We start from the raw sequence: 24,645 nt of genomic DNA on the forward strand, positions 1-24,645 counted from the left end.
ATCCTATACAAAAAGAAAAGCTTAACTTTTTTTTTTTTTACAATAGGACCATATGAGTGACGGGTGCTACTGTACAGCATCCATTTAACATCGGTCCCTCATATATGTTAAACGGAGGTCACAAACCAGTGACCTGCATATAGAAAAGTGCTTGGAAGACACAGATCATGCCCTCCCAACATGCTCTTCTCATATCAGTTGTAGGTGATGACGTCACTAGTCCGAAAACAGGAAGGATGCACAGAGCTCATTTTGGCTCTGCAGCGTTAATTTGTCAGTAAAGTAAAGCTATACACATTATATAAGGATGTGTGTGCGGGGCGCTTCCGACTCTCCCTTGACAGATAGTGTTGAGGGAGACTAGGATTGATCCTTTTGTTCTCTGGGGAGAGAAGCTGCCCCCAGAACTGCCTGGCAGTGGCATTCTCCTCTCTCCCCATAGCACACACGTTCAGCCAAGCCGAACATATATGGGAAAGCCAGGAGAGAGAGAGATGAACGATCATTCGACTGACCGCTATTGAATGTGAATGGTCAGCTTTAGTCTTTGCCGACTTGGAAAGGGAGACCTGGATTGTAGGTACAGACTTATTTGCTCTTCTATCATATAAGCAGCAGCTAGAGAGAAAAAAGGATTAAGCCTGGAAACCCCCTTTAATGAGAACATGCAGTAGACAAACCATAATCATGTAATCGCTAGCAGTAAACTTCCATAACACCCACGATATTAATATAGTAACAGAGTCGGCCCCTCAGGAATCTCCAGCCATGTTCTGCTAGTTTATGCGTGCCACTGGGATAAATACCCACAGCTAGATTACCAGTTTCAAATATTTATGTCTCGGGCTGGCAGAGACCGTCTCATTCTTGGAGCTAATCGTACAGCAGTCGGCATTACGTACAAGAAACAAGGACAGTCTTTATTGAATGTGCTAGTCAATGAGAAGATTTTACGGTTGGTAAATTTGGCATTGTGCCCTAAAGCAGAGACAATTGCCAAAGTCTGGGTCAACGTAGGAGAACAATGATCCACTTCAGGACTGACAAGGCACTGAGCGTGTTGTTCAGAAAACTTTTGTCAACTTTCCCCTACACGGCACACTCAAACAAGCTTAATATGATGACAGATCACGGGCAGAACACAAAAATACTGACGACAGAGGAAAAAAAAAATGCAAACACAGTCATGCAAGAGCCGACATTACCCGTCCAAAGCTGGAAAGAACTTGTAACACAGCTTCTATTAAAGGGGTTGTGCCAAGTTTTTAGATTAGCTAGTTATCCTGAGATAGGGGGGGTAATCACTAGGGGCCCGACTGCTGGAAGCCCAACCATCACGAGAACGAGGGTCCCGTTCTGATCGAGCAGTAGGTTGTGCATACTCATTCTCTATAGGAGCACCGGAGATAGGGAGTACAGTGCTTGGCTATCGCTGACACTCCCATTAAGAATGAATGGAGCTGCAATGTGCATGTACGACCGACCTGCTACCCCATCAGAACGGGGGAACGGGGTCCCAGCGGTCAGACTCCTGCAACAATCAGCTACTTATCCCCTGTCCTGTAGATAGGGGATAACTTACAACTTTGGCACAAGCCCCTTAATCCTTTCATGCTGAGAATCTGCACAAGTTAAAGGGGATTACTTCAGCACTGCACCCAGACACCCAATGTGTAAGGGAACTGTAGCACAGCTCCCTGCACATCCAGGTGGCTAGAAGCACCTGTGCAAGGAAAAACAGTAAGGGTACATGCACATAGCAGTATAGTATATGGTATATACACAGTGAACTAGCCCCAAAGGAAAAAAAAAACACATTACAGCAAGAATGAATCCATATAATTATTGCCACTTCAGCCCCACCTGTCTTTCCCGAGATGGAGCAAAAACATCTTCGTTCATTATGAACTTCCAAAAGGCAAGAATAGACCTGCACTTACATCCAGACATTCCATCTAATTGTATCTAAATGAGAAATAATCACAGCTTAAATATGCACTTGCCTGATCTGATAGTGTTAGTGGAGAGGAGTAACCAATTCTACACCCATAGGTAAGGCATGATATCTCTGCAGTCATCTCTAGTACATGTGCTAGAGGCAAGTATCCAATATAGGTGTCTTTGGGCCTGCAAAACATAAAATACAAGTCCTTGTAATATCCCAATCATTTTAACAATTTTAGCGAATCTGAGCATGTCATTTTTGTCATAGGTGGGATTGTAAATCAGGCTGCAGGTAACCTTACTATCACTAAGCATAGACAATCAAAACGGGCCATACACTTCAGATACTTGCGATCGATAGGGGATAAATGTTGATTTGTGCGTGTGTGGGGGGTTTGGGGTGAGCACTAGAGCCACCACATATTGCTAGAAGGGGGAAATCCTGTCCCCAACCTCCCCTCCTTCTAACTGCATTGTGGAGGAGTTTGCATGAAGCGACAGTCAAGCATGCACCCTCCCACTCCATATAAACTAATTTTTCTCTAGCTGGAATACGCTTTCAGATAACCTGGTTTAAAGTTTGTCATTTAAGTGGGAGATTCTTATCTAATGCCCCCACCAACTAAAGGCCGTATTACACAGCCCGATGTGGCAGACGATTGTTGGAAGGAAACCATTCCTTCATGGCAGTCGTCTGCTCGCTAGCGGAGGAGACTGCTGCTATTACATGCAGTCTCCTCCGCAGCACGTGGAGGAGCAGTCGCTATGCCATTGCTGATGCTGTACAGTGGTTTACCGGCGGCAGATTGTGATTAGACACCAAGATCTGATACCTGCAAACAATAATCTTTTAACATGTCAAAAGATTTGGATTGTCCGATTCTCGTTCATTGGGCAATCGGCAGCAGTATTACACTGCAAGATGATGGCTAATAAACATTCATACGAACGCTTGTTGGTGATCTGCCTAAAAATAGTCAGGTGTAATACAGGCTTTTGCCTTCCAACATGTGTGTCTCACCAGTGAACATACGCATTAATACTTAACCACAAATGATGCCTCAATCCATGAAAACCTACCCAAGTCCAGGTATCCGTTCACACTGTCCAGCCATGCCAGCTATTAAATTGCTGTGTATCATCATCACGCCTTTAGGTCTGCCAGTTGAACCGCTGGTATACATCACCACCGCTAGGTCGCTGGGTATAGGTCGGCTGGGAGGGTTGTTCACTATAAAGTAAAAATGACAGAAAATTATCTGTTTAACCATGCAAAAAAAACATATATAAAAAATTATTAGGCATAATATGTGACTTGCACTTCCGAAAAAAATGTCCTATCAGACTTTACATGCGACTTGCTGGTCCAGTATGCAGATCGATGGTAATAGGTATTTACAGTAGGTAATGTGCCATGTTTCTCACGGTATCCCAACTCCCAGCACGTTTATGAACAGACACAACTGCACCTACATTATACATGGCAGGTACACGTGCAGGGTTCTGCCTTCTATTCAGTACTAGGTACTGCTACTATTAAAAGAGATGTGAAGTTACTTAATGCCACCACACCCAACATGAAATGAAGACTAAATAGTAGGTTGTGGAAGATTTTTATACTGTCAAAGGACAAATGTAATTTTCCTACATATGATGCATTGCCCAACATTAAAAACTGATGAATAACATATCTTATAGAGGGGTCCAGGGTTCTTCTACATTAAATGGACTGAAACAAGCACAGGAAGTGTAATAAAGTTTCAGTATTAATTTAGTGTACCGATATAGATCAGCAGGTTCCAGTGGTGACAGCTCGTCCCTATCGATTCACTTATACAGCCTGATGAAGGACCAGCATGTCTGGACTTGGTCACCAAGGCTCTTGATAGTGGGGCCCATACTGAACCTGCATCACCCTACAAGTCTACCCATCGACTATAGAAGGGTGCTGCTACTCCTTAGAGCGTAGTTATGGCGGGCAGCCACTACGTGGAGCAGGACATGTGTTAATACTAGATTGGAACTTCCAAGCACAGATCATCCCCTACATTATAACCCGAGAGCACCTTCTGTATCACCATGCAGCCACACTTACAATTCTCAGGCTTGGCACCCAACTCCTCTATTTGTTCGATGCTATGAACTTCTATGTCTGCAGGATATTCAGATTTGTTGATGTTCTTCTTTCCAACATGGATGATGTGCTTGATGTTGCCGATTTGTGACAGCACACCCTGTGGATGCAAAAGGAAATATAAAGATCCAGACTACACAAGCCCTGTATATAGAGGTTCAGTGACGGCTTCATACAAGACAAGTAGAGGTTCTGAAACCCGCACCTTCAGCTTAGTTTCTAGCAGCTCAGAACTGGTAATGAGGTGTGTCGCTCCAGACTCATTCAGGCCATAGACAATAGCATCCTCGCCAAGTGTGGCATACAGCGTGACCACTAAATAAAAAGGAAGAGGAACGCATTATTATTATGGCTGTATAAGGTGAGTCAACATGGTTCCACAAAGCATAAAAAAAAATTGGGGCAAAATATCATATCCTTAAAGGGGTTATCAGAGTATAAAAAGCCCCCCCCCCCCCCACTGAATATACTTACCTGGCTCCCCGCGCCGCCCCAGCCCCTAGCATCGCGGTTGACGCTAGGCTCATCCCTAGCGGTGACTAGGAGTGGCGCAGGGAGCCAGGTAAGTATATTCAGTGTGGGCACCCGGCGTATGGTGGGGCTTTATACTCTCGGATAACCCCTTTATTTGAGGCAAGCACACAGCACTATTCTTTCCATCAAATCTGAATACCCTCCCATGCAAAAGTGAACAGAGCCTTAGGCCTCATTCACACGAACAATACGGATTGTGTCAGGATCTGTTCAGGAAAAAAACGATTGTTTTGCACGCAAGTGCAGTCAGTTTTGTCTGCGATTGCGATCAGTGTTTCTTCTGCGCGGGTGCAATCAGCTTTGGATGCGTTTTTCACTTGTGTGAAAAAAATAACTGAACAATCTACATCTCCTAGCAACCATCAGTTAAAAACGCATTGCTTCTGGATGCAATGTGTTTTTTACATAAGATCCATTCATTTCTATGCAACCAGAGCTGCATAAACTCAGAAATGATACGTTAAAAACAACGCTCATTTGCACAGACCCATTGAAATCAATGGGTCAGGATTCAGTCTGGATGCCATGTGCTTGCTTCACGCATCGCACCCCGACAGAAAACATACTTGCGTGAAAGAGGCCTTAAAAGGGGTTCTCTGGGCATTATGAAAAATACAAACACTTCTTGGACCTGTTCAAGATTGTTTAGTTAATACTTACCTGTCCCTCACTCGGCTGGCGCTGCCGTCCCCTCCGCATTTACAAAGGCTGAAAGTATCCATTGCCATATTTATGCATCTAACCCTGCTTTATACGACCAAGCACACAGCTGCTAGAGGTTCAATATCGACTATATAATATCTAATATGTATACATTGTATACTGTAGCCGATTAATCTATTGTGTAGACTGATTCAGGCTGATCTTTCTGAGGATCTTTTCTCAATAAGTGACACAATTCTTGGAGCTTTTGTCATCTGGCTGGTTGAATAACTTCTGTATAACAAAATAACTTAATAGTTTAAGAATGTCATCATTTTTCCATAATTTGTCGTGTGTGGGTGTTATATTTCAGAAGTGAAAAAACAAATTTTATTTAAAAAAAGGAGTTTTCTCACCATAGTAAGTGAAGAATATCTCTGAGATATCCCATCATGTCTGGTTCTTTGGGGCCTTGACTACTGGGACCTCCATCACCCCCTGCACAGCACTGCGCTCGTCCACCCACTATGTAGGGAACAGCAACACGGCCCTAATTGCTTGAATGGAGCGGTGCTGTTGTGCTGCTGTTCATAGACTTTGGTGGGGTTCTGACCTCTGGGACCCCTGCTGATCCGGTCAATGAAGTGACCAATCAAAATTTTATGATATAGCCTAACATTCAGTGACAGAAATATCCCTTTAACCACTTCCCATCTGGGCCATTTGCCCCCTTCCTGACCAGGCCTAATTTTGCAAATCTGACATCTCACTTTATGTGGTAATAACTTTGGAACGCTTTTACTTATCCAAGCCATTCTAATATTGTTTTCTCGTGACACATTGTACTTCATGCTAGTCATAAATTTGAGACAATATATTTCACCTTTATTTATGAAAAAATCCCAAATTTACCAAACATTTTGAAAAATTCGCAATTTTCAAAATGTCTATTTCTCTGCTTTAAAAATAGAAAGTAATACCTCATAAAATATTTATTACTTAACATTCCCCATATGTCTACTTTATGTTGGCATCATTTTGGAAATGTCATTTTATTTTTTTAGGATGTTAGAAGGCTTAGAAGTTTAGAAGCAATTCTTAAAATTTTTAAGAAAATTGCCAAAACCCACCGCAGGTCTGAAGTCACTTTGTGGGGCCTACATAGTGGATACCCCCATAAATGACCCCATTGTAGAAACTACACCCTTCAAGTTACTTCAAACCAATTTTACAAACTTTGTTAACCCTTTAGGCGTTCCACAAGAATTAAAGGAAAATGGATATCAAATTTTTCAATTTCACTTTTTTGGCAGATTTCTCATTTTAATCCAATTTTTTCTTTAACACATCGATGGTTAACAGCCAAACAAAACTCAATATTTATTACCCAGATTCTGCAGTTTACAGAAACACCCCACATGTGGTCAAACTGCTGTATGGGCACATGGCAGGGCGCAGAAGAAAAGCAGCGCCACATGGTTTTTAGATGCCATGTCCAATTTGAAGCCCCCCTGATGCATCCTTACAGTAGAAACTCCCAAGAAGTGACCCCATTTTGGAAACTAGGGGATAAGGTGCCAGTTTTATTGGTACTATTTTTGGGTACATATGATTTTTTTGATCATTCATTATAACACTTTATGGGGCAAGGAGACTCAAAAATTGGTTGTTTTAGCAGTTTTTATTTATTTATTTTTACAGCGTTCACCTGAGGGGTTCGGTCAAGTGCCATTTTTATAAAGCAGATCATTACGGACGTGGCGATACCTAATATGTATACTTTTTTTTAATTATTTAAATTAGCATTTAAATTAGCAAATAGCATTTTTGAAACAGAAAAATTATGTTTTAATGTGTCCATGTTCTGAGAGCTATAGTTTTATTATTTTTTGAGCGATTTTCTTATGTAGGGGCTAATTTTTTCCGGGATGAGGTGACTTTTATTGGTACCATTTTGTGGGACATGCACTTTTTGTGCTGTAAGGTGACAAAAATGGCTTTTTTTTGACAGTTTTCTTTCATTAATTTTTTTATGGTGTTTATCGGACTGGGTCGATCATGTGATATATTTATAGAGCCGACCGGCACGGATGCGGCAATAATAAATATATATATTTTTATTTTCTATTTTTAACATTTTTTTTTTTTTTTATTCCTTACTTGGGGAATTCTTTTTTTTTTTTACATGTGAAACTTTTTTTTTTTGATATTTTTTTTATTTTACACTTTTTGTCCCCCATAAGGTCATACTAGACCTCTGGGGGACATTTAACTTCACTTTTTTTTTTTTCACTGTTGATTTCTCCTGTAACTGGGGCTGACATAGTAGCCCCAGTTACAGGAGAAATACACCCCCCCAGAGAGGCTGTACAGCGCAATACAGCGCTGTACAGCCTCAGTGCAGGGCTGATCGAGGTCTCTAAAAAGACCTCACATCTCCCGCACTCACCAGGCTCCGGCGGTCACATGACCGCCAGGCCGGAACAGGAAGCGCGTAGCGCTGTGTATACATCGATCTAGAAGGCAGGGACACCTGGGCACTGTCCCTGCTTTCTCTAAGGGTTGCCCTGCTGTCACAGACAGCGGGCAACTCGATCTGCAGCTGCACGATTAGCATGCAGCTGCAGTTTCTGAATGGACGTTCAGGAACATCCATTCAGAAATATAGAACCACCTCCCTGACGTTTATATTCTATGGGCGGACGGGAGGTGGTTAAGGAAGCATTTTAGATCAAAATAGAGCATGTATAATGCATTAAAAAGGAAGTGAAAATGGACAGCGTCTTCTCCATTTCAGAAAAATGAGGAACTTGCTAGAACGGGTGTCTGCTCTAAGAGAGAAATTTGAGAAGTCACATCAACCGCAGCAAATTACCTCACAGAGCAGCTTTACGCAGGAACTTAAGCACATATTTGAATACAGCATTAAAGGGATACTCTAGAGAAGATTTTAAATGGCCCCCAGCGATCTGTCCTAGAATGTCAGCAGGACTGGTTGCCTCCACTTACAGAACTGTCTGGGGGGAGAGAAGGCCTCAGTACACACACACTTGAATATACTATACATTGGTGAGTGCTCCTGTCTGGCTGCTCAGCCATGATGGCATATCACAAACAGGATCACATCATTGCCATTTAGTGTAGTGAGGCCTTACACCTCCCCTAAGCAGCTCTGAGAGCTCACATTCTAGGACAGCTTGGCTTGGAGAACCCTTTAAGGTGGTTTCACAAAGGTTTTTTTGTGGCCTTTTTTTAGTAATCTGTCTTTGTTTTTGGCGTTTTTAAGGGGGGAAAACACCTCCAGATGTAACTATATATTTAATAGTAATTAAATGTAGTCCTTTTTTTTTTCAGTAGAGTCTACTTTACTTACATAGTATACAAGGCCGAAAAAAGACATTTGTCCACCCAGTTCGGCCTGTCATCCTGCAAGTTGATCCAGAGGAAGGCAAAAAATAATAATAAACGTGAGGTACAAGCCAATTTTCTTTTTTTTGGGGGGACACCTACACAGTCTTAGTGACTGGACAGTGTCACACTACAGGGTAGGTTCTGTTTCAGCAACAAAACTAGGCAACACTGAAGTAAAAATACAGCAGCGCCACCCAGTTCGAGCCGCGGGGCGGGCTTTGTTTACCTGGCTGTAGTGGTAACTTCCCATGACCACAGCAGCCAATGACTGGCTTCACCTTCTTAGCGACCACTACTTACAAGGAAAGTTGTACTTGAAGCAGGTTTGTGCCGTAATCATCCACTCCGCCCTGGTCTCACAGAAAATGGCAACTGTGCTCTTCGGTTTCAGGCCTAGTGCAGCCAACCCACTTCCAAAATGGTTGACCCTTGTGTTAACTTCTTCATAACTTAACCACCGATATTCCCCTAAAATTAACTGACAAAAATAAATAAATAAATAATTATAACAACATTTGTAGACAGGCAAGTACTTCTTATTTGCATGGACATAAATATTCTTTTCAGGTACATATAGTTTTATAGGACTGTGTTTCTCTAACAAAGTGTGGCATAATCTGACCCACAGCAGTAAATTGAGCGGTGGAATGGCATGCACACGGGACTTGGGGTGAATGGGTCTGGGTCTAGGAAGTCATAAAACCAGCAATCTGAATAATATTATTAATAATAATAATAATAATAATATAAATTATTATTATTAGGTTTTGTTTTTCAGTTTTTATTTATTTATTTTTTGCAGTAAATGCATTTTGTAGTTTTCTCTTCTTGAAAACTGATCACTGGAACCCATTAACAAGCTGAGGATGACACCTACCCCGATATCTGCATGCTTTTCACACTATCACCTGTATTGCACTGAAGTTTGTTGCTGATTTTTGGCAAGAAATTGGCACAAAAACTCAGCAGCATGCCTCATGTAATTGTGATATTGACCTGCAGACTGTACCTAAATTGTAATCTTTGTGATTCCTGGTTTGCAAACAGATTTGAAAATCTTTAGGGATGGAAGAGCCGATTAGCCTGTACGGAAGCCAAGGTGTCATCTCAAAATTTACTGAAGACTTGCATACCATAAATGCTCCTCTCTAGAAGGGACCTTACCTTCTTAAAAACTTTGCCGTTCGGTTGCTTCTCATTTTCCTCGCTCAGGACCTCCCTTATACCGAGACAGTCTTTATTGCCAAACTTTGCCACTGCATGTTGAAACAGTTTGTCCAATGTGTCGGCTCCGGGAATGTCTATGGTGGCCAGTGAATCAAAGTGGCTAATGGCCCTGTAGGGGCTCCCAATTTTCTCCGAAACGGACTTTGCTTTTATCCTTTTGGCCATAGCCTTTCTCTTCTTTGCATTCGTGAGAAAATACCACGGTAAAAACGTGAGTGCGCTGTACACAAACATTAAAAGGTAGACAGGCAGCAATACAACAGTGCTCACTTCTGCCTTAAGCTTCATGGCACTGGTATGACTATTTGGGCTCTGTGCTCGCCTCAATATTCTTTGGGTTCTTAAGGAAAACTTATAAAGCAGCGGCAGAAGGTGTTTACCGAAGGCAGCAGTGCAAGAAGGCAAGCATTACTTATCACTTTGCGGCAAAACTACTGTGAGTTTAGTCTTTTGGAGCCAAGACTTGTGAGATCTGTGCAGCCCGCCAGAAAGCAGAAGAGAAGAGAGAGGAGACGTTAGTACAACTGAAAGTGAAACCTCTGCGCCCATTAAACGACAGTGTGCAGGATGCCAACATAACCAGGCTGTCAGTCAATGAATGGAAGCTGGCAGGAGCAGTCGCCCTCCTCCGCTCCAGATCTGGGAGTGCTCAGCCTCATAGCTCATTTGGACTCTGAACGTGGAGGAGGCAGAAGGACGTAACCAGGAATGTATGACGGGAAGAGATCTTAGCAACAAAAAAAAAAAAAAGCTTAACATTCAGGAAGCTAAATATTTATTCTTATTGCAAAACATGGGGCAAAATCAGAAAAAAATAAAATAAAAAATTTAACCCGCTGGGCGTTGTGTTCTCATGACTCATCTGTCCACACTGGGATTTAGTCATTTTGTGTTAAATTCTACTTTTAAATAAAAACAAAAAATAATAATAATTTTGAAACTAAAAGGGTCTAAAGATCACATCTATTCCTGGAGGCTTTTATTTATAGAGAGAGCGTATGAGCCGCACGATTACCGAGCTGTGAAACATATGTTTGCTCCTTCCAGCAGGAAAGAAAGGAGTTAATGGGCGTTCTGGCATGTGCACTAATCCTAAACAGGACAGCAGATGTATTTCCACCCCGTGTCATGTAAACACGTTCTGACTCTTTCCAGACGATTGGTAAGCATCGCCAACATAGTCTAAGCCACAAGACGGTACACCCGGAATTACCAGAAAGAAAATACCTAAGATCTGCTGGCAGCCCCATGTTCTACTTTAGCCTTGAAGGAACTATGAGATTGTTTTTTTTACTGCGCCTCTCTGTACAGCAAGCAGTGTTTTCCTGCAGTGATAAAACAAGGTATGCTGATAAATACTGCCAAGGTGTCTGCTACAAGGAGGGGGGGGGGGGGGGGGGGGGGGGTAACGGATATATTTGGAGGGTACACCAAGAGCATATGAAGTGAGTTAGGTTTACACCGCCCCATAGTCGGGCAGATGATCAGGGGCGAATGTACCTACAAACGCCCGTTCCCAACAATCTGCCAGCGTAAAGGCGCCGATCACTTATTGAATAGGTGTTTCGCTTGTTCATCAGGTGAATCTGTTGTTCGTGAAGGCACTTAAAATGATCGTTTCTGGGCAGCAGATCATGAAGTCTAAAACAGAGATCTGCTGCCCAGGAACAATGCAGCTGTATGAGGACAAGCGACTGTAGTAGCAATCGCTTGCTCTCATACTGTGGAGTGATCGCTGCATGTAAATGTAGTGGTCACCTCAACTTAACGAGCAGCTGACTGTCGGAAGGAACGCTTCTTCCCGATAATCGGCTACTCCTCGGCCTGTGTAAATGCACATTTACACCTACTGAGGAGAAGCAGATAGTCGGGAAGAAGCGTTCCTTCCGATAGTTGGCTGCTCGTTCAGTAGGGGTGAAGCGCTGCATTTACAGTGATCACCTCCACATTATGAGAATGAGCTATTGAGATCACTCGTCCTCATACAGCTGCATTGTTTCTGGGCCAGAGATCTCCATTTATATGGCACAACCTGTTGCCCAGAAATGATAATTTAGATGCCTGCATGAACAACAGGATCACAGGATGAACATTTTGCTCGTTCATCAGGTGATCGGCTGCACCTTCACCTTGGTTAAGAAGGTTCGCAGGAACGTTCAATCCCAATAATCTGCCCATCTAAATTCACCTTAAACCCACCAGACTGTTATGGTCTACACGTCACATCCTTCAGTATACAGGACTCAACATAAAAAAAATCTGCACATACCACATGTTGATAGAGTGGTATGGCTGTGCCTACTGAAACGCATTGTTCGGAGGACCAAATATGCTTGCGGGCATGACTCTGGTTGAGTTCACACTTTACGTGGGTTTTGGTATGATTTTGCACAAAGCACGTCAAGAAGACGCTATTTGACCGCAACGGCTGAACAACCAGAACCTACCTGAAAAGACACTTTAGCTGAAACCCCTGTAGGCCACAGCAGCACCAGACAAGTCATGTTACATAACAGATATGTCTAAACCACAAACCTCAAGGAGACTAGAGAGGTTTCTGCACAGCATATAGAGCATAGACTGCACACGGTCCTGGAATTCATCTCTATTAATGGAGCAGGCCGGATCACCACCATTGGGCTGGATATAAAAGATTTCTAAGCTTAGGTAGGATGCTGAATCTCCTTAAAGAGACCAGTCCTGTCTGGACACTTACTGGACATCCTCCATGGTATGAAATCGTATTAGAAATGCTCAATGGGAAATATGCAAAGAGGTATCTCCCAACGAAGAGAACCATCTCATACTGCCAGACAGAATCCTACTCCGTACTGATGAGGGGCAAGAACCCCGAAACAGGTGTCTACGGATGGATATCTGGCTTGGCTATATTCGCTTGTCAAATCCCAAGGCTTGTTGGAAAGTTGGATTTTGACTTGTAGGGAGCCACTTCGAAGAGGTGGCGCTTATCAAATCCCAAGGCTTGTTGGAAAGTTGGATTTTGACTTGTAGGGAGCCACTTCGAAGAGGTGGCGCTGGCAAGATTTCTAAGAAAAGGGTTGAGTGTGGCTTATCTAATCTCTGGATCAGTGTTAGGTGGTGTGAGCAGACAGCGAACTGGACGCACTTTATTACAACGGTGATTATTTTCAGAAATATTAGGGAATTAATACACTAGTCATTTCCTAACAAAATGCCGCTACCAGTGGGGCTTCCACCAGCATTACTGAGATCCAAAATTTCACAAGATAAGCTGCTGCCAGACCCTGCTTATCCTCTGGAAGACGAAGATTTTAAGACTTGGCATTTAGTAACTGATCATACGGGCGCCATTACATGTATATATAACTCAGTCCTGGTTATGCTGGTTATCCCAGTACAATGATAAGACGTTTCTATTAACACTTAAAATGAAGCAAACATGACAGCATCTCCCAGCACACCCGTGTCATGTCCTGTGTACACAAAACGACAAATGCGAGAGTCAGCAAGGACAGATGTGGATTAGTATAAGCTTTATGCAATGGGCACACATTGAGGTTCGACCCTGCTTCCCTTGTGTGCCAAAACTGGGAGAAGACACAAGAAGGCAGAGAGGGATAAAGGACAGTTTTACCCGAGTTGGACTTGAATTAAGCTTTGCACACAAGGAAGAAAATTCCTTTTAAAAAGCATGAAGCACCACAACCACCACCAATGTGTGACTACAGTCTAAGAGGTCATAGATAACACCTCGCGATCCCCTGGCACTTTCATTCAGACACTTCCTAGGGGCCCGATTGTCTCCGACTCCCACCTTTGTCTCGACTCACGGGAAATAAATCGCTCAGTAAAGCACTGGCAGAGACAGGTCGCCACAGTCACCGACTTGCTGAGTGGTCAATTCCTGTGTGTTATGGGGGAGCAGGAAGTGGCGATCAGCGGGCACCCAGGAGGTGTCAGAATGGGAGCGGTGGGGAGCAGTGAGGTATCGCTTCATTTTATTAAAAGCCAACCCCATTTATACTATAAGTCTGTGATCACATGCCTCAGTTTTCCTGAAACTGAAGTGGTTTTGCACTAAATTGTCACAAAAATGCGATAGGAAGCAAGATGTGAAGACAGCCCTTGGCACAATAATATATGGGTCATGGACTGCGTTCTTGGTACTTTCAGGTTCCTGATCTGATAGTAAATGTACTGCATCTGTCTTACTTTTATAATTGCTACGTCCTGAAGAGAGGGGGGGGGGAAGAAACACAGCTTACTAGTTTAGCAATTTCGGTGTAGATATACCTTACAGGGGAGCTGTCACATTGACCATGGTGTCTGACCTGCCAGTAGCATATTACAGAGCAGGAGGAGCTGAACACGTTGATATACCGTTCAGTATAACTAGTATTTTATTCGCTTAGATCTCTGCTCCTTCTGGGGTTAGGAGTCCAGTGGGCGGTCTTATCAGTGATAAGGGAAGCAGAACCAGCCACTGGACTCCCAGAATGGGCAGAGATTAAGGCTAGGGATACGCCTAGACTTTTTCGAGCACTACGAATTTTAACTACGAGCTAGAGTTGTAGTCTGAAGCCATAAATTGACTTGTATGCAATCGTGTGCACTGCAGCAGACACTTGAAAAAGTGCTACAAAAAGTCTAGGTGTAGTCACAGCCTAAAATGTAAAGGGCCCTTTACACCGGCCGAGAATCACAGATTTTCGCTAACAAGCGTTCATAGTAATGATCGGGAGTTGTAAATGTACCGCAAGAATGAGCAAAACGCTTGTTCATCGTGTAATCTGATCGTTTTTGCGTGCACACAGACAATCGTTTACTGACAGCAAATTGTGCTGTGTAAACACAGTCTCCTGTCAGCAAACAAGGAGTCCTTATGGGGAAGAGCGATGGCATTAGCGATCACACCTACTAATACACTGGAAATGCAGCGGTCTCCTCCACCAGAGAGCAGCAGGTTGTCGGGAAGGAACGCATCCTTCCAAGCTATCTGCTGTAATATCGTCCCGTGTAAAAGGGACCTTAAGAAAAATGACAAGTGTTAAGGTTCTTTTACAGTACACAGACGGATAATCAGGCCAATTATTGGGGAGCAGCGTTTGCATAAACGGCTTCTGTAAAGGTGCCGGAAATCCCTAGATGAACGAGCAAACACTTATTGATGGAGTGATCATGTCTTTTAGGTGGCACCTGAAATCATCATCTCTGGGCAGCACTTCTGCTGCCCAGGAACAATGCTTTTCTATGGGGACAAGCAATCACTCTAGAGATTGCTTGTCCCCGTGCATTGGAGGAGATTGCTGCATTTAAATGCAGGTCTCATCTCTTCCAACCATTGGCAATTACCAGAAACGTTTATTGCATTCCCAATAATTGCCTGTATATTGGTCCATGTAAAAGGACCTATACGGACTATTTTTTCATAGACCATACGTCAATCTGCTCAGCTCCTCCTGCTCTATAACATGTTGCCCACAGACATTCAATGTGACAGGTTCCCTTTAATAGTGCTTCACATGTACTTTTTTTTAAAAAAGAAATCTAGGTACATTTATTAATAGTTGCCTCCACCCAGAAACTACTGCTACTTTGATATCCAGATATAAAGGCCAGCTTAAAAGCTTGAGACACTTTCTAATAGATTTTGCAGGGTTTGCTTCCATTAACCAGAGTCGGCAGGCACCTGGCATTATATCAAGAGCAGAACAGACAGCAAAGTGCTCATTGCTTAGACTTTACAGGAGAAGCTGGGCCAATGTATCTCCTACAGACAGCGTAATATGCCTCCTATAGTTAACCTTTTACTCACATGAAGTATGAAAGGCACACACATACAGGTCCTCTCATGTGGGATGGACCCTAGGTAACGCCAAAGGCAAATGCTAGAAAATCCTGCTTTGTCCCATGTCATTTCAAAGCAAGACATATTTCTCTGGCGTGACATCTTAAAGCAATTTGCTCAAGAAAGCAACCTCCTCCCATAATGACTTATGAAACCTGCCTTGTGTAACCAAAAGAATAGAATGGTACGACCCAAACATGCGTTTTACTTACAGGACTGTCTGCTCTGGATAATCTTCTTACTTTTTTGGGAATCTGCATTAAAAAACAAAAACACGGATTTCAGACATTTATAGACCGATTGCAGAAGTTTAGTTCAATATTAACTATGAGAGGATCTGAATGGACGATTAGCACTATTTACACTGTCAGGTCAATCAGTCCTGAAAAAAACTCAGCAAACACTTCAGTATTACAAAGCAAACAGCTCTATCGGGTGACACTGACCTCCTTGGCTGTGGGGCATGGATCTGTGACCAATGCAGCGCAGCAGGTTCCTACACAACTTGTAATCCCCCAATAAACACTATAACTGCTTGTAGGACAGGGAACGGTGCAGGAGCGTTGCAAAGAAAACTGGTGCTCAAGATGTGAACCACGTGCTGCACCAGCTTCCCGTCTCCCTCACGCACTGTACAAGGGGCATAGCTTGGCAGTCACTATATTGAGATGTGTATTCACTAGTACAGGGATGGTCAACCTGTGGCTCTCCAGCTGTTTTAAAACTACAACTCCCACCATGCCTTGCTGTAGGCGGATAGCTGTAGGCAGTCTGGGCATGCTGGGAGTTGTAGTTTTGCAAAAGCTGGAGAGCCTCAGGATGTCCATCTTTGCACTGGTATGAGAAAGACATACAGCGTGCTAAACCAGTCGTACAAGCGTCTATCATTGAGTAACCAAGAAAAATAATACCGCCATTGTAGGAGGCATCACCACAGAAAACCAACCTCCTTTTTAAATTGGAATGCACCCTGTCTCTAAGGCCTCATGCACACAACCGTTGTTGGGTTCCGTGTCCGTTGTTCCATTTTCCGTGATTTTCTGCGGACCCATTGACTTTCAATGGGTCTGTTGAAAACTCTGAAAATGCACCGTTTGTCATCCACGTCTGTGATCCGTGTTTCCAGTCCGTGAAAAAAATAGGACCTGTCCTATTTTTTTCACGGACAACGGTTCGCAGACCCAATGGGTCCGTGAAAAAACACAGAGGCACACAAGATTGTCATCCGCGTCCGTGATCCGTGTCCGTTTTTTCCAATCATTTTCAAGGCAAACTTGACTTAGATTTATTTATTTTTTTCACTTTTCATGTCTGGTGATCCTCCAAAAATCAAGGAAGACACACGGAAAAAAAAAACGGAAACGGAACAACGGAACCCGTTTTGCAGACCGTGAAAAAATACTGTCGTGTGCATGAGGCCTAATGCTGTGAGTTAGGCAATCTATTTTCTGTATTAGGCTTTCACTTACGATGTCATTTTTAGTAAATACTTGCATTCAGAAGCATCTATTCTTAGAATTGCATTGTGCCGTTCCTCCTAGACTTTCAAATAAACTGACCACCTGTGTTATCAGTTGGAGGTGTGTCCCTACATACTCCGATACCGTCCAATCAGTGCTGTCCGAGTCAGACTGTGTAAAGACATGCCACTTAAAGGGGTTGTCCAGGTTTAGAGCTGAACCCGGACATACCCATATTTTCATCCAGGCAGCACCCCTGATGTTGGCATCGGAGCATCTCATGCTCCAATGAGCTCCCTTGCCCTGCGCTAGATCGCGCAGGGCACAGGCTCTTTTGTTTAGGCTACATGCACACGACTGCGGTCGGCAAACCACAGATCCGCAAAACACGGATGGCGTCCGTGTGCATTCCGCAATTTGAGGAACGGCACGAACAGCCATTAATATAACTGCCTATTCTTGTCAGCAAAACGCGGACAAGAATAGAACAGGTTATATTTTTTTTTGCGGAGCAACAGATGCGATCAGCAGGGCAAAGGAAAGCATCGTAGCATGAACTGCTCCAATACTCAAGTCAGGGGGGCTGCCTGGGTGAAAATGGAGGCATGTCCGGGTTCAGCTCTGAACCCGGACAACCCCTTTAAAAGGGTTCTCCGGGAATTAAGAAAATGAAAATACTTAAAGGGACACTGACAGGCCCAATTAGCATATTTAGGCATATATATGTCAGTACAGGTCTTATAAAGTCTATTAAAATCATCTAAGTATCCCCCCTGTCCACCTTATAAATACCGAAATATTAAGTTTTATAACCTGCTTGTCCGGTCACCAATCTGCCCAAGGGGCGGCGTTTCATCTGAAAATGCGCCCAGCCAGCCGCTCCCCGCCCAGCCAGCCGCTCCCAACTGCCGTCTGAAGCCCCGCCCAGCTCATCAATATTCACTTCGCTGGGCGGCGGCTACAACTCTCCCGACTCAAGTGCCCGGCGCATGCGCATAAAGCAGGGGCTGCAGCGCTCTGTACGCAGGCGCGATGTGACCCCGGCCGGGCGCATGCGCTGAAGATTGGACGGAGGACGTGCCCAGAGGATCGAATGGGCTGTGCGCAGAATCTTGAGTCGGGAGAGTTGTAGCCGCCGCCCAGCGAAGTGAATATTGATGAGCTGGGCGGGGCTTCGGACGGCAGTTGGGAGCGGCTGGCTGGGCGCATTTTCAGATGAAACGCCGCCCCTTGGGCAGATTGGTGACCGGACAAGCAGGTTATAAAACTTAATATTTCGGTATTTATAAGGTGGACAGAGGGGATACTTAGATGATTTTAATAGACTTTATAAGACCTGTACTGACATATATATGCCTAAATATGCTAATTGGTCCTGTCAGTGTCCCTTTAAATATTACTTTAGTATAAATATATTCCCAAATACCTTTCATTAGCTATAATGATTAATTTTATCTAGGGAGCAATCATTAGGAGAAATAAAATGGGCGCCGTTCTAATAGCACACACAAAACCTGTCCTAATCACACATGGGGACAAGTTACTTTATGACACTGAGATAAAGAGCTGCCTTATCCTCCTCTCTGATCTACTTGTCAGGGATTATGATCCTGAATACAGATAGGATCTTCAGCTGAATCTCTGTAGGAATGGAGTTCATGAGGAGATATGAAGTACAGAGAGGATGGACAGGACAGGTAATGTGAGGCTGTGGCAATGGAGACTGCATACAAGTGCTGCTCCTCATTATCTACTGCCCCACTATCCTTTCTATACTTCATGTCTCCTAATAAACTCCATTCCTACAAAGATTCATCTAAAGATCATATTAAACTGTATTCAGGATCATAATCCCTGACAAGTAAGAGGAAAATGGCGCAGCTCTTTAACTTGTCCTCCTGTGTAATTAGGACAGGTTTTGTGTGGACCTGTAGGATGACGGCCATTTTATTTTTCCTAATGACTGCTCCCCTGACAAAACGAGCCATTAATATTAATAAAAGGTATGTGGTAATATAGTTATAACAAAGTAATATTTAAGTATTTTCATTTTCTTAATTCCCAGAGAACCTCTTTAAATACGGGGAGCGGCAACAAAGAGTAGTCAATTTCTTCATAAATTTCAAGTAGGAATAATAGAATAACAGCGTTCAAAGAAAAGATGTTTTAGGATAAATGCGCAGGGTCAAATTACGTGCGGAAATAAATAGATGAGATTTTTTAAATCTCATCTACACGGTGCAGAAACTGACCTGAGGGGTGGATTCTGAAATCCTCAGCATGTCAACCATTTTATGTGTTTTCAGTGCAAATTTCAACCGATGCAATACCGCAGGTAAATCCGCATAAACTACATTGCTGTGTGCATGTACCCTTTGAATGGTTATCTCATGGAAAATACACGTTAGGAGAGCCGAGAGCACCTCTTCAAAGAGGACCAGCCACCACCCAAAAGTATTACTTTTGTTTCCCTGGTTCTGCCATTATGGTGACGAATATTCAAATTAGGCCATTTATATGCCATTTTCCCAACTGGGTGGTCCCACTGGGCGCAAAATTCCCTGCTCGGACACTATCCTGTAAAAGAGGATTGTGTCAGAGCAGCTTCAATCACAAGAGCTCGTAATATCTCTAGACATATCCAAGACATTACTGCTGACAATAAGATGCTGGTCCTGATGTGTGAAGATAGGCGAAAAATATCATGTGGTATCTTAGCACATCAATGACCAAATTTTCATATGAAGTGTCAAAAGACCGCAGCAAGAATGGCGGTGGGAATGTAGCCATTTTTAGAAAGAAAAATGGCGATCATAGCGGAAAGATGGTATTTAAATTTTTTGGCTGGCCACAGGTCCGCCGTCACTTTCAGACAAACAAAAAAAAAAAACATACTTCTCGGAGAGGAAACTCCACTCTAAAATTGCAACTGAAGGCTATTTGAACAGATTAAAGTTCCTTCATTCAAACCTGGTGATGATGTCTACTCTTTAGACCTCAGTCAATGGACGCTCCAGCTCATCGTATGTACTGCACATGATCCTATCTTCCTACAGGATGAACCTATCCACGCATACTGTATAACAGCGCAATCACGTCTTCAAAACCAGGGGTGGGAAGTGAACATTTGGTGGGCACATGATGAAGGCCAAGTGGTGACAGATAATTGGCATCTGATAAGAACCAAGGATAAGTTCAATGGCAGGCCAAGAGCGGCAATGACAAATGTGAGCCAAGAGGTCAAGTGTCTTCAGAGAGGAGACACACTCTGCGCCAGCTTTCACTGGATCATTTTTAAAATGATACAACCTTGGATACATGGACGACATCCAAATCTGGCAGACCACTTTAGGCCTCTTTCACACGAACGATACGGATTGTGTCAGGGTGCGTTCGGTGAAACTCGTACCATTTCGTAAGAGAATTCAGTCAGTTTTGTCTCGTTCGGTGTTTCAGTATTTTCTTCGCAGGTGTAATCAGTTTTGATGCGTTTTTCACGCTCGTGAAAAAAAAACAAAAAAAAAAACACTTGAGATTAACAAACTACATCTCCTAGCAACCATCAGTGAAAAACGCATTGCACCCAGATTACATCTGGATGCAATGAGTTTTTCACAGAAGCCCCATTTGCTTCTATGGGGCTGCGTGAAAAACGCTGAATATAGAACAGGCTGCGATTCTCACCCAACACAGAAATGGTGCGTGAAAAAAATAATAATAAATGCTCATTAACATAGACCCTGTGAAATGAATAGGTCAAAATTCAGTGTGGGTGCTATGCGTTCATTTCACGCATTGCACTCGCGTAGAAAACTCGCTAGTGTGAAAGGGGCCTTACTCAGAGAAGAAACGTCCTTAAAGGGAACCTGTCATCAACTTTATGCTGACCTCTCTGAGGGCAGCATATAATAGTGACAGAAATGCTGATTTCAGCGCTGTGTCACTCATCAGCTAAAAGTAAGTGGTTGCCGAGAACCAACATCATAATCATTGCAGCCCAGGCCTGGAAAAGAGTCAAATCTACCTGAGAAGAGTCCTGGTTATTCATAATCTCCTGCTCTCTCACCCGTCTGCTGATGATTGGCAGTTCTCTCTTAGAGAGAAGGGGAGAAAACTAGGTAGAAGACTGTCAGCCATCAGCAGGTGGGCAGGAGAGCAGGAATCCATGGATAACCAGGACTCTTCTCAGGTGGCCGGGACTCTTTTCCAGGCCCAGTCTGCAATGATTGTGATGTTGGTTCTCGGCAAGCACTTATTTTTAACTTATAAATGACAGACCGCTGAAATCAGCATTTCTGTAACATCAGTGAGGTCAGCATAAAGTTGATGACAGGTTCCCTATAATGGGGTCTTACCCCTATCCACAGGAGATAAGATTAATGCTTAATAAAAAAAATGTAAAAAAAATTAGCAAATAGCGGAACATGCTCAGTGACCGAAACCGAACAGATTCCGTTATGGAGGGATCCGGCATTTGTGTCAATCACTTGACGGATCCAGGGTTTCCATCGTTTCGGACACACTACCATTTTAACATGCACAGAGTATAAGAAAGGCGCTGTGGAGACTGCGTCGGAGCGCTACGCTTGGCACACCTGCTTTGATAAGCTCTCACTTTTATGTCAAACACACATTAAAGGGACTCTGTCACCACTTTCTAACCCCCCCTTTTAAAAGTATTGTTCTCTCCATGGCGCCCTTGTGATTACAAAGGTGTTGTTATAACATAAATTCGCCGTCTCGTTTTGATAAAAATACCTTTTATCTAACCTGTCAATCTTGTGGATAAGGTGCCCAGGGCGTTTCTGAAGGTCTGAAGCTGCCGCCCGCCGCCGCCGTTGGTGCCCAGCTCCTCCCCTGATCCTTTCAGCGCCGCCTGAATGTAAAGAAATCCGCCTCCGGCTCTCGCTCAGTGCCCCCTCCTCCTTTTCAAAGATCCCGCACGTGCGCACAGGCCTGTGCCTGATGCGCCCGTGCGGACATTTAGAATCAGCCTCATTGAGCGAAGTGCGCATGCGCGCACTTCGCTCAACCTCCTCATAAGACGAGCACTGCAGCCAGCCACTCAGAGCCTGCGGCTCCATACAGCGCTTGGCAGGCTCTGAGTGGCTGGCTGCAGTGCTCGTCTTATGAGGAGGTTGAGCGAAGTGCGCGCATGCGCACTTCGCTCAATGAGGCTGATTCTAAATGTCCGCACGGGCGCATCAGGCACAGGCCTGTGCGCACGTGCGGGATCTTTGAAAAGGAGGAGGGGGCACTGAGCGAGAGCCGGAGGCGGATTTCTTTACATTCAGGCGGCGCTGAAAGGATCAGGGGAGGAGCTGGGCACCAACTGCGGCGGCGGGCGGCAGCTTCAGACCTTCAGAAGCGCCCTGGGCACCTTATCCACAAGATTGACAGGTTAGATAAAAGGTATTTTTATCAAAACGAGACGGCGAATTTATGTTATAACAACACCTTTGTAATCACAAGGGCGCCATGGAGAGAACAATACTTTTAAAAGGGGGGGTTAGAAAGTGGTGACAGAGTCCCATTAATGAGGAATATGTAAGAATGCATGCAGCTCCGTAGACGCTTTACAGTCACTAGATATATGGTAAAGAACGTGATTGCCAGTAGGCACATACCTACATATGACGCTTAATGCATACAAGTTTCATGCATGTGAAATGTACCCTAATTATTGAATAACACTGCGCAATATTTCTGCGCTTTTAAAGTACAAGTAAATGCAGTGTTAAAAACGCAGGAAGGTGTTAAAACCATAAAAAGGTTAGTCTCTCTGGCTCAACCATGGCAGCATGTTCTTGGCTGTAGTGGCTATATACCACACATGACCGACCACTAGCCTCAATGGTATATGTAATGAGACTGCGGAGGACAGCGATTGGCCGCAGTGATCAAGTGTAATATAGGGGCGCACCACTGCTGCAGTCATGTAAACAAAGTGGAGTACAGTCTTATTACTTTAACCTTTTTTTCTGCTGTAATTCGGACAACCCCTTTCAGTAGTCTTCAGTACTTTCCATGCATTTTGAGACGCCGACGCGTTGCGGCAGAATGACCGACAGGTTCTAAAAATGGCCGCACAGTGTCCAAACTCAACTGTTGTCATTCTACAACTATAAGCCTGTCCATGTTGGGAGTAACAGTTCAGCAACAGCTTTAGGGCTCATTCACACGACCGTGGTTTGGTTCCGTATCAGAGTCCGCACCCATTCACTTCAACCGCACCCATTCACTTCAAAAGATACGGACTGCACTCCGTGTGCTGTCCGCTTCCGTTGCTCCGCAAAAATAATAGATCATGTCCTATTCTTGTCAGTTTTGCGGACAAGAATAGGCATTTCTATAATGGGCCATCCATTCTGTTCCGCAAATTGCGGAAGGCACACGGGCGGCATCTGTGTTTTGCGGATCCGCAAAACACGGCATGTTCGTGTGAACAAGCCCTTAGGGTAGCCTATGGATCTACATCATTAGCCAGGACTGTATTACAGAGCAGGTCGGATTACAGACGTAAACTGAAGAACAATATGAACAAGAGGCAAACACATGGCCTGACTGCCGAGGAATGACCAGATAGCGTCCGATATTAGCAGTCTCCCCCCGATCAGTTCATAGGGACAAGTGCGGTCCATGCTAGAGGCCACGTGCAGGAAATGCAGCAGATGTACAGCCCTGACCTTAGGAGGATCACATTGTAGCAAAGCAAAGAGTTAAAAGGGTCGCCTCATTGTATCCATCCAAGATCAACAAGTCCCCTTCTGTACAAGAAGCAGGAGGACGGTCCCTGAAGTAACTAGCCCCAAAACATGAATCCACAACAGCCTCCTTGTAAGAAAAGTGTGCATAATGTGTACTCACACTGCCTTGTATGTGACGTCTCAGCCCGAAAATGAGAAGACTCCCGAGATGCAGAGACTTATAAGGAATGGAGAACGCCCACAAGTGAATGACTTCAGGGAAAAATCTTTAAAGAAACACTCCCCTAAAGTAGGTGAAAGGCCAATAACGGGAAAGTGTAAGGGAAGTGATTCACTGATGATGTGGACTTCACGTGACGTCAGCGAGACCCTGGTACAAGGATGACCGGTTACAAAATGTATCTGACCCCTCAGAGTAACCCAGGGCTGTTCTTCTAATAGAAAGTACAAGTCACAGCACAAAAACTTACATCACCTCTTCCTTTCTGAAAACTAGGAACTGGCGACAGAGATGAAAGGTAAAGAGAAAATCATGGGATGTAACATTACACCTAAGCCTTTGATGTACAATAATGAGTAAGGAGGGGCACCGGACGGGATGATGACCGACCACAGGGTCCTCCAGAAAGCTGCAGCCAGACCCGTCCCTTTTATTATAGGGAACACAATCAGATTTCAGTCCGCTCAAACATGCTTTGAAAAACCATGAAAATATCCGAACCAAACAATGGCACTGGAGAAGAATTATAGAAAGCT

General features: G+C 43.9%; 1 protein-coding gene across 6 annotated transcripts in view; it reads right to left on the reverse strand.

Moving 5' to 3' along the window:
* Nucleotides 1-24,645, reverse strand: part of ACSL4 (acyl-CoA synthetase long chain family member 4) — an 82,395-nt gene that overhangs the window by 13,613 nt on the left and 44,137 nt on the right. For 2 of the 6 annotated variants that reach the window (XM_040442501.1, XM_040442500.1), the window contains exons 2-8: nucleotides 15,935-15,976; nucleotides 9,830-10,364; nucleotides 8,966-9,143; nucleotides 4,284-4,393; nucleotides 4,040-4,178; nucleotides 3,025-3,175; nucleotides 2,004-2,127 (exon numbers count right to left, since the gene is read on the reverse strand). In XM_040442501.1, coding sequence (XP_040298435.1) covers nucleotides 2,004-2,127; nucleotides 3,025-3,175; nucleotides 4,040-4,178; nucleotides 4,284-4,393; nucleotides 8,966-9,143; nucleotides 9,830-10,180 — 1,053 coding nt within the window. In that variant the 5' untranslated portion in view covers nucleotides 10,181-10,364; nucleotides 15,935-15,976. Of the gene's footprint in view, nucleotides 1-2,003; nucleotides 2,128-3,024; nucleotides 3,176-4,039; nucleotides 4,179-4,283; nucleotides 4,394-8,965; nucleotides 9,144-9,829; nucleotides 10,365-15,934; nucleotides 15,977-24,049; nucleotides 24,084-24,645 lie in introns of those variants that run through there. The other 4 variants (XM_040442504.1, XM_040442502.1, XM_040442503.1 and 1 more) reach the window with 3 other exon arrangements.

The sequence above is a fragment of the Bufo bufo genome, chromosome 8 (genome assembly GCF_905171765.1).
Source record: "Bufo bufo chromosome 8, aBufBuf1.1, whole genome shotgun sequence".
Lineage (NCBI taxonomy): Eukaryota > Metazoa > Chordata > Amphibia > Anura > Bufonidae > Bufo > Bufo bufo.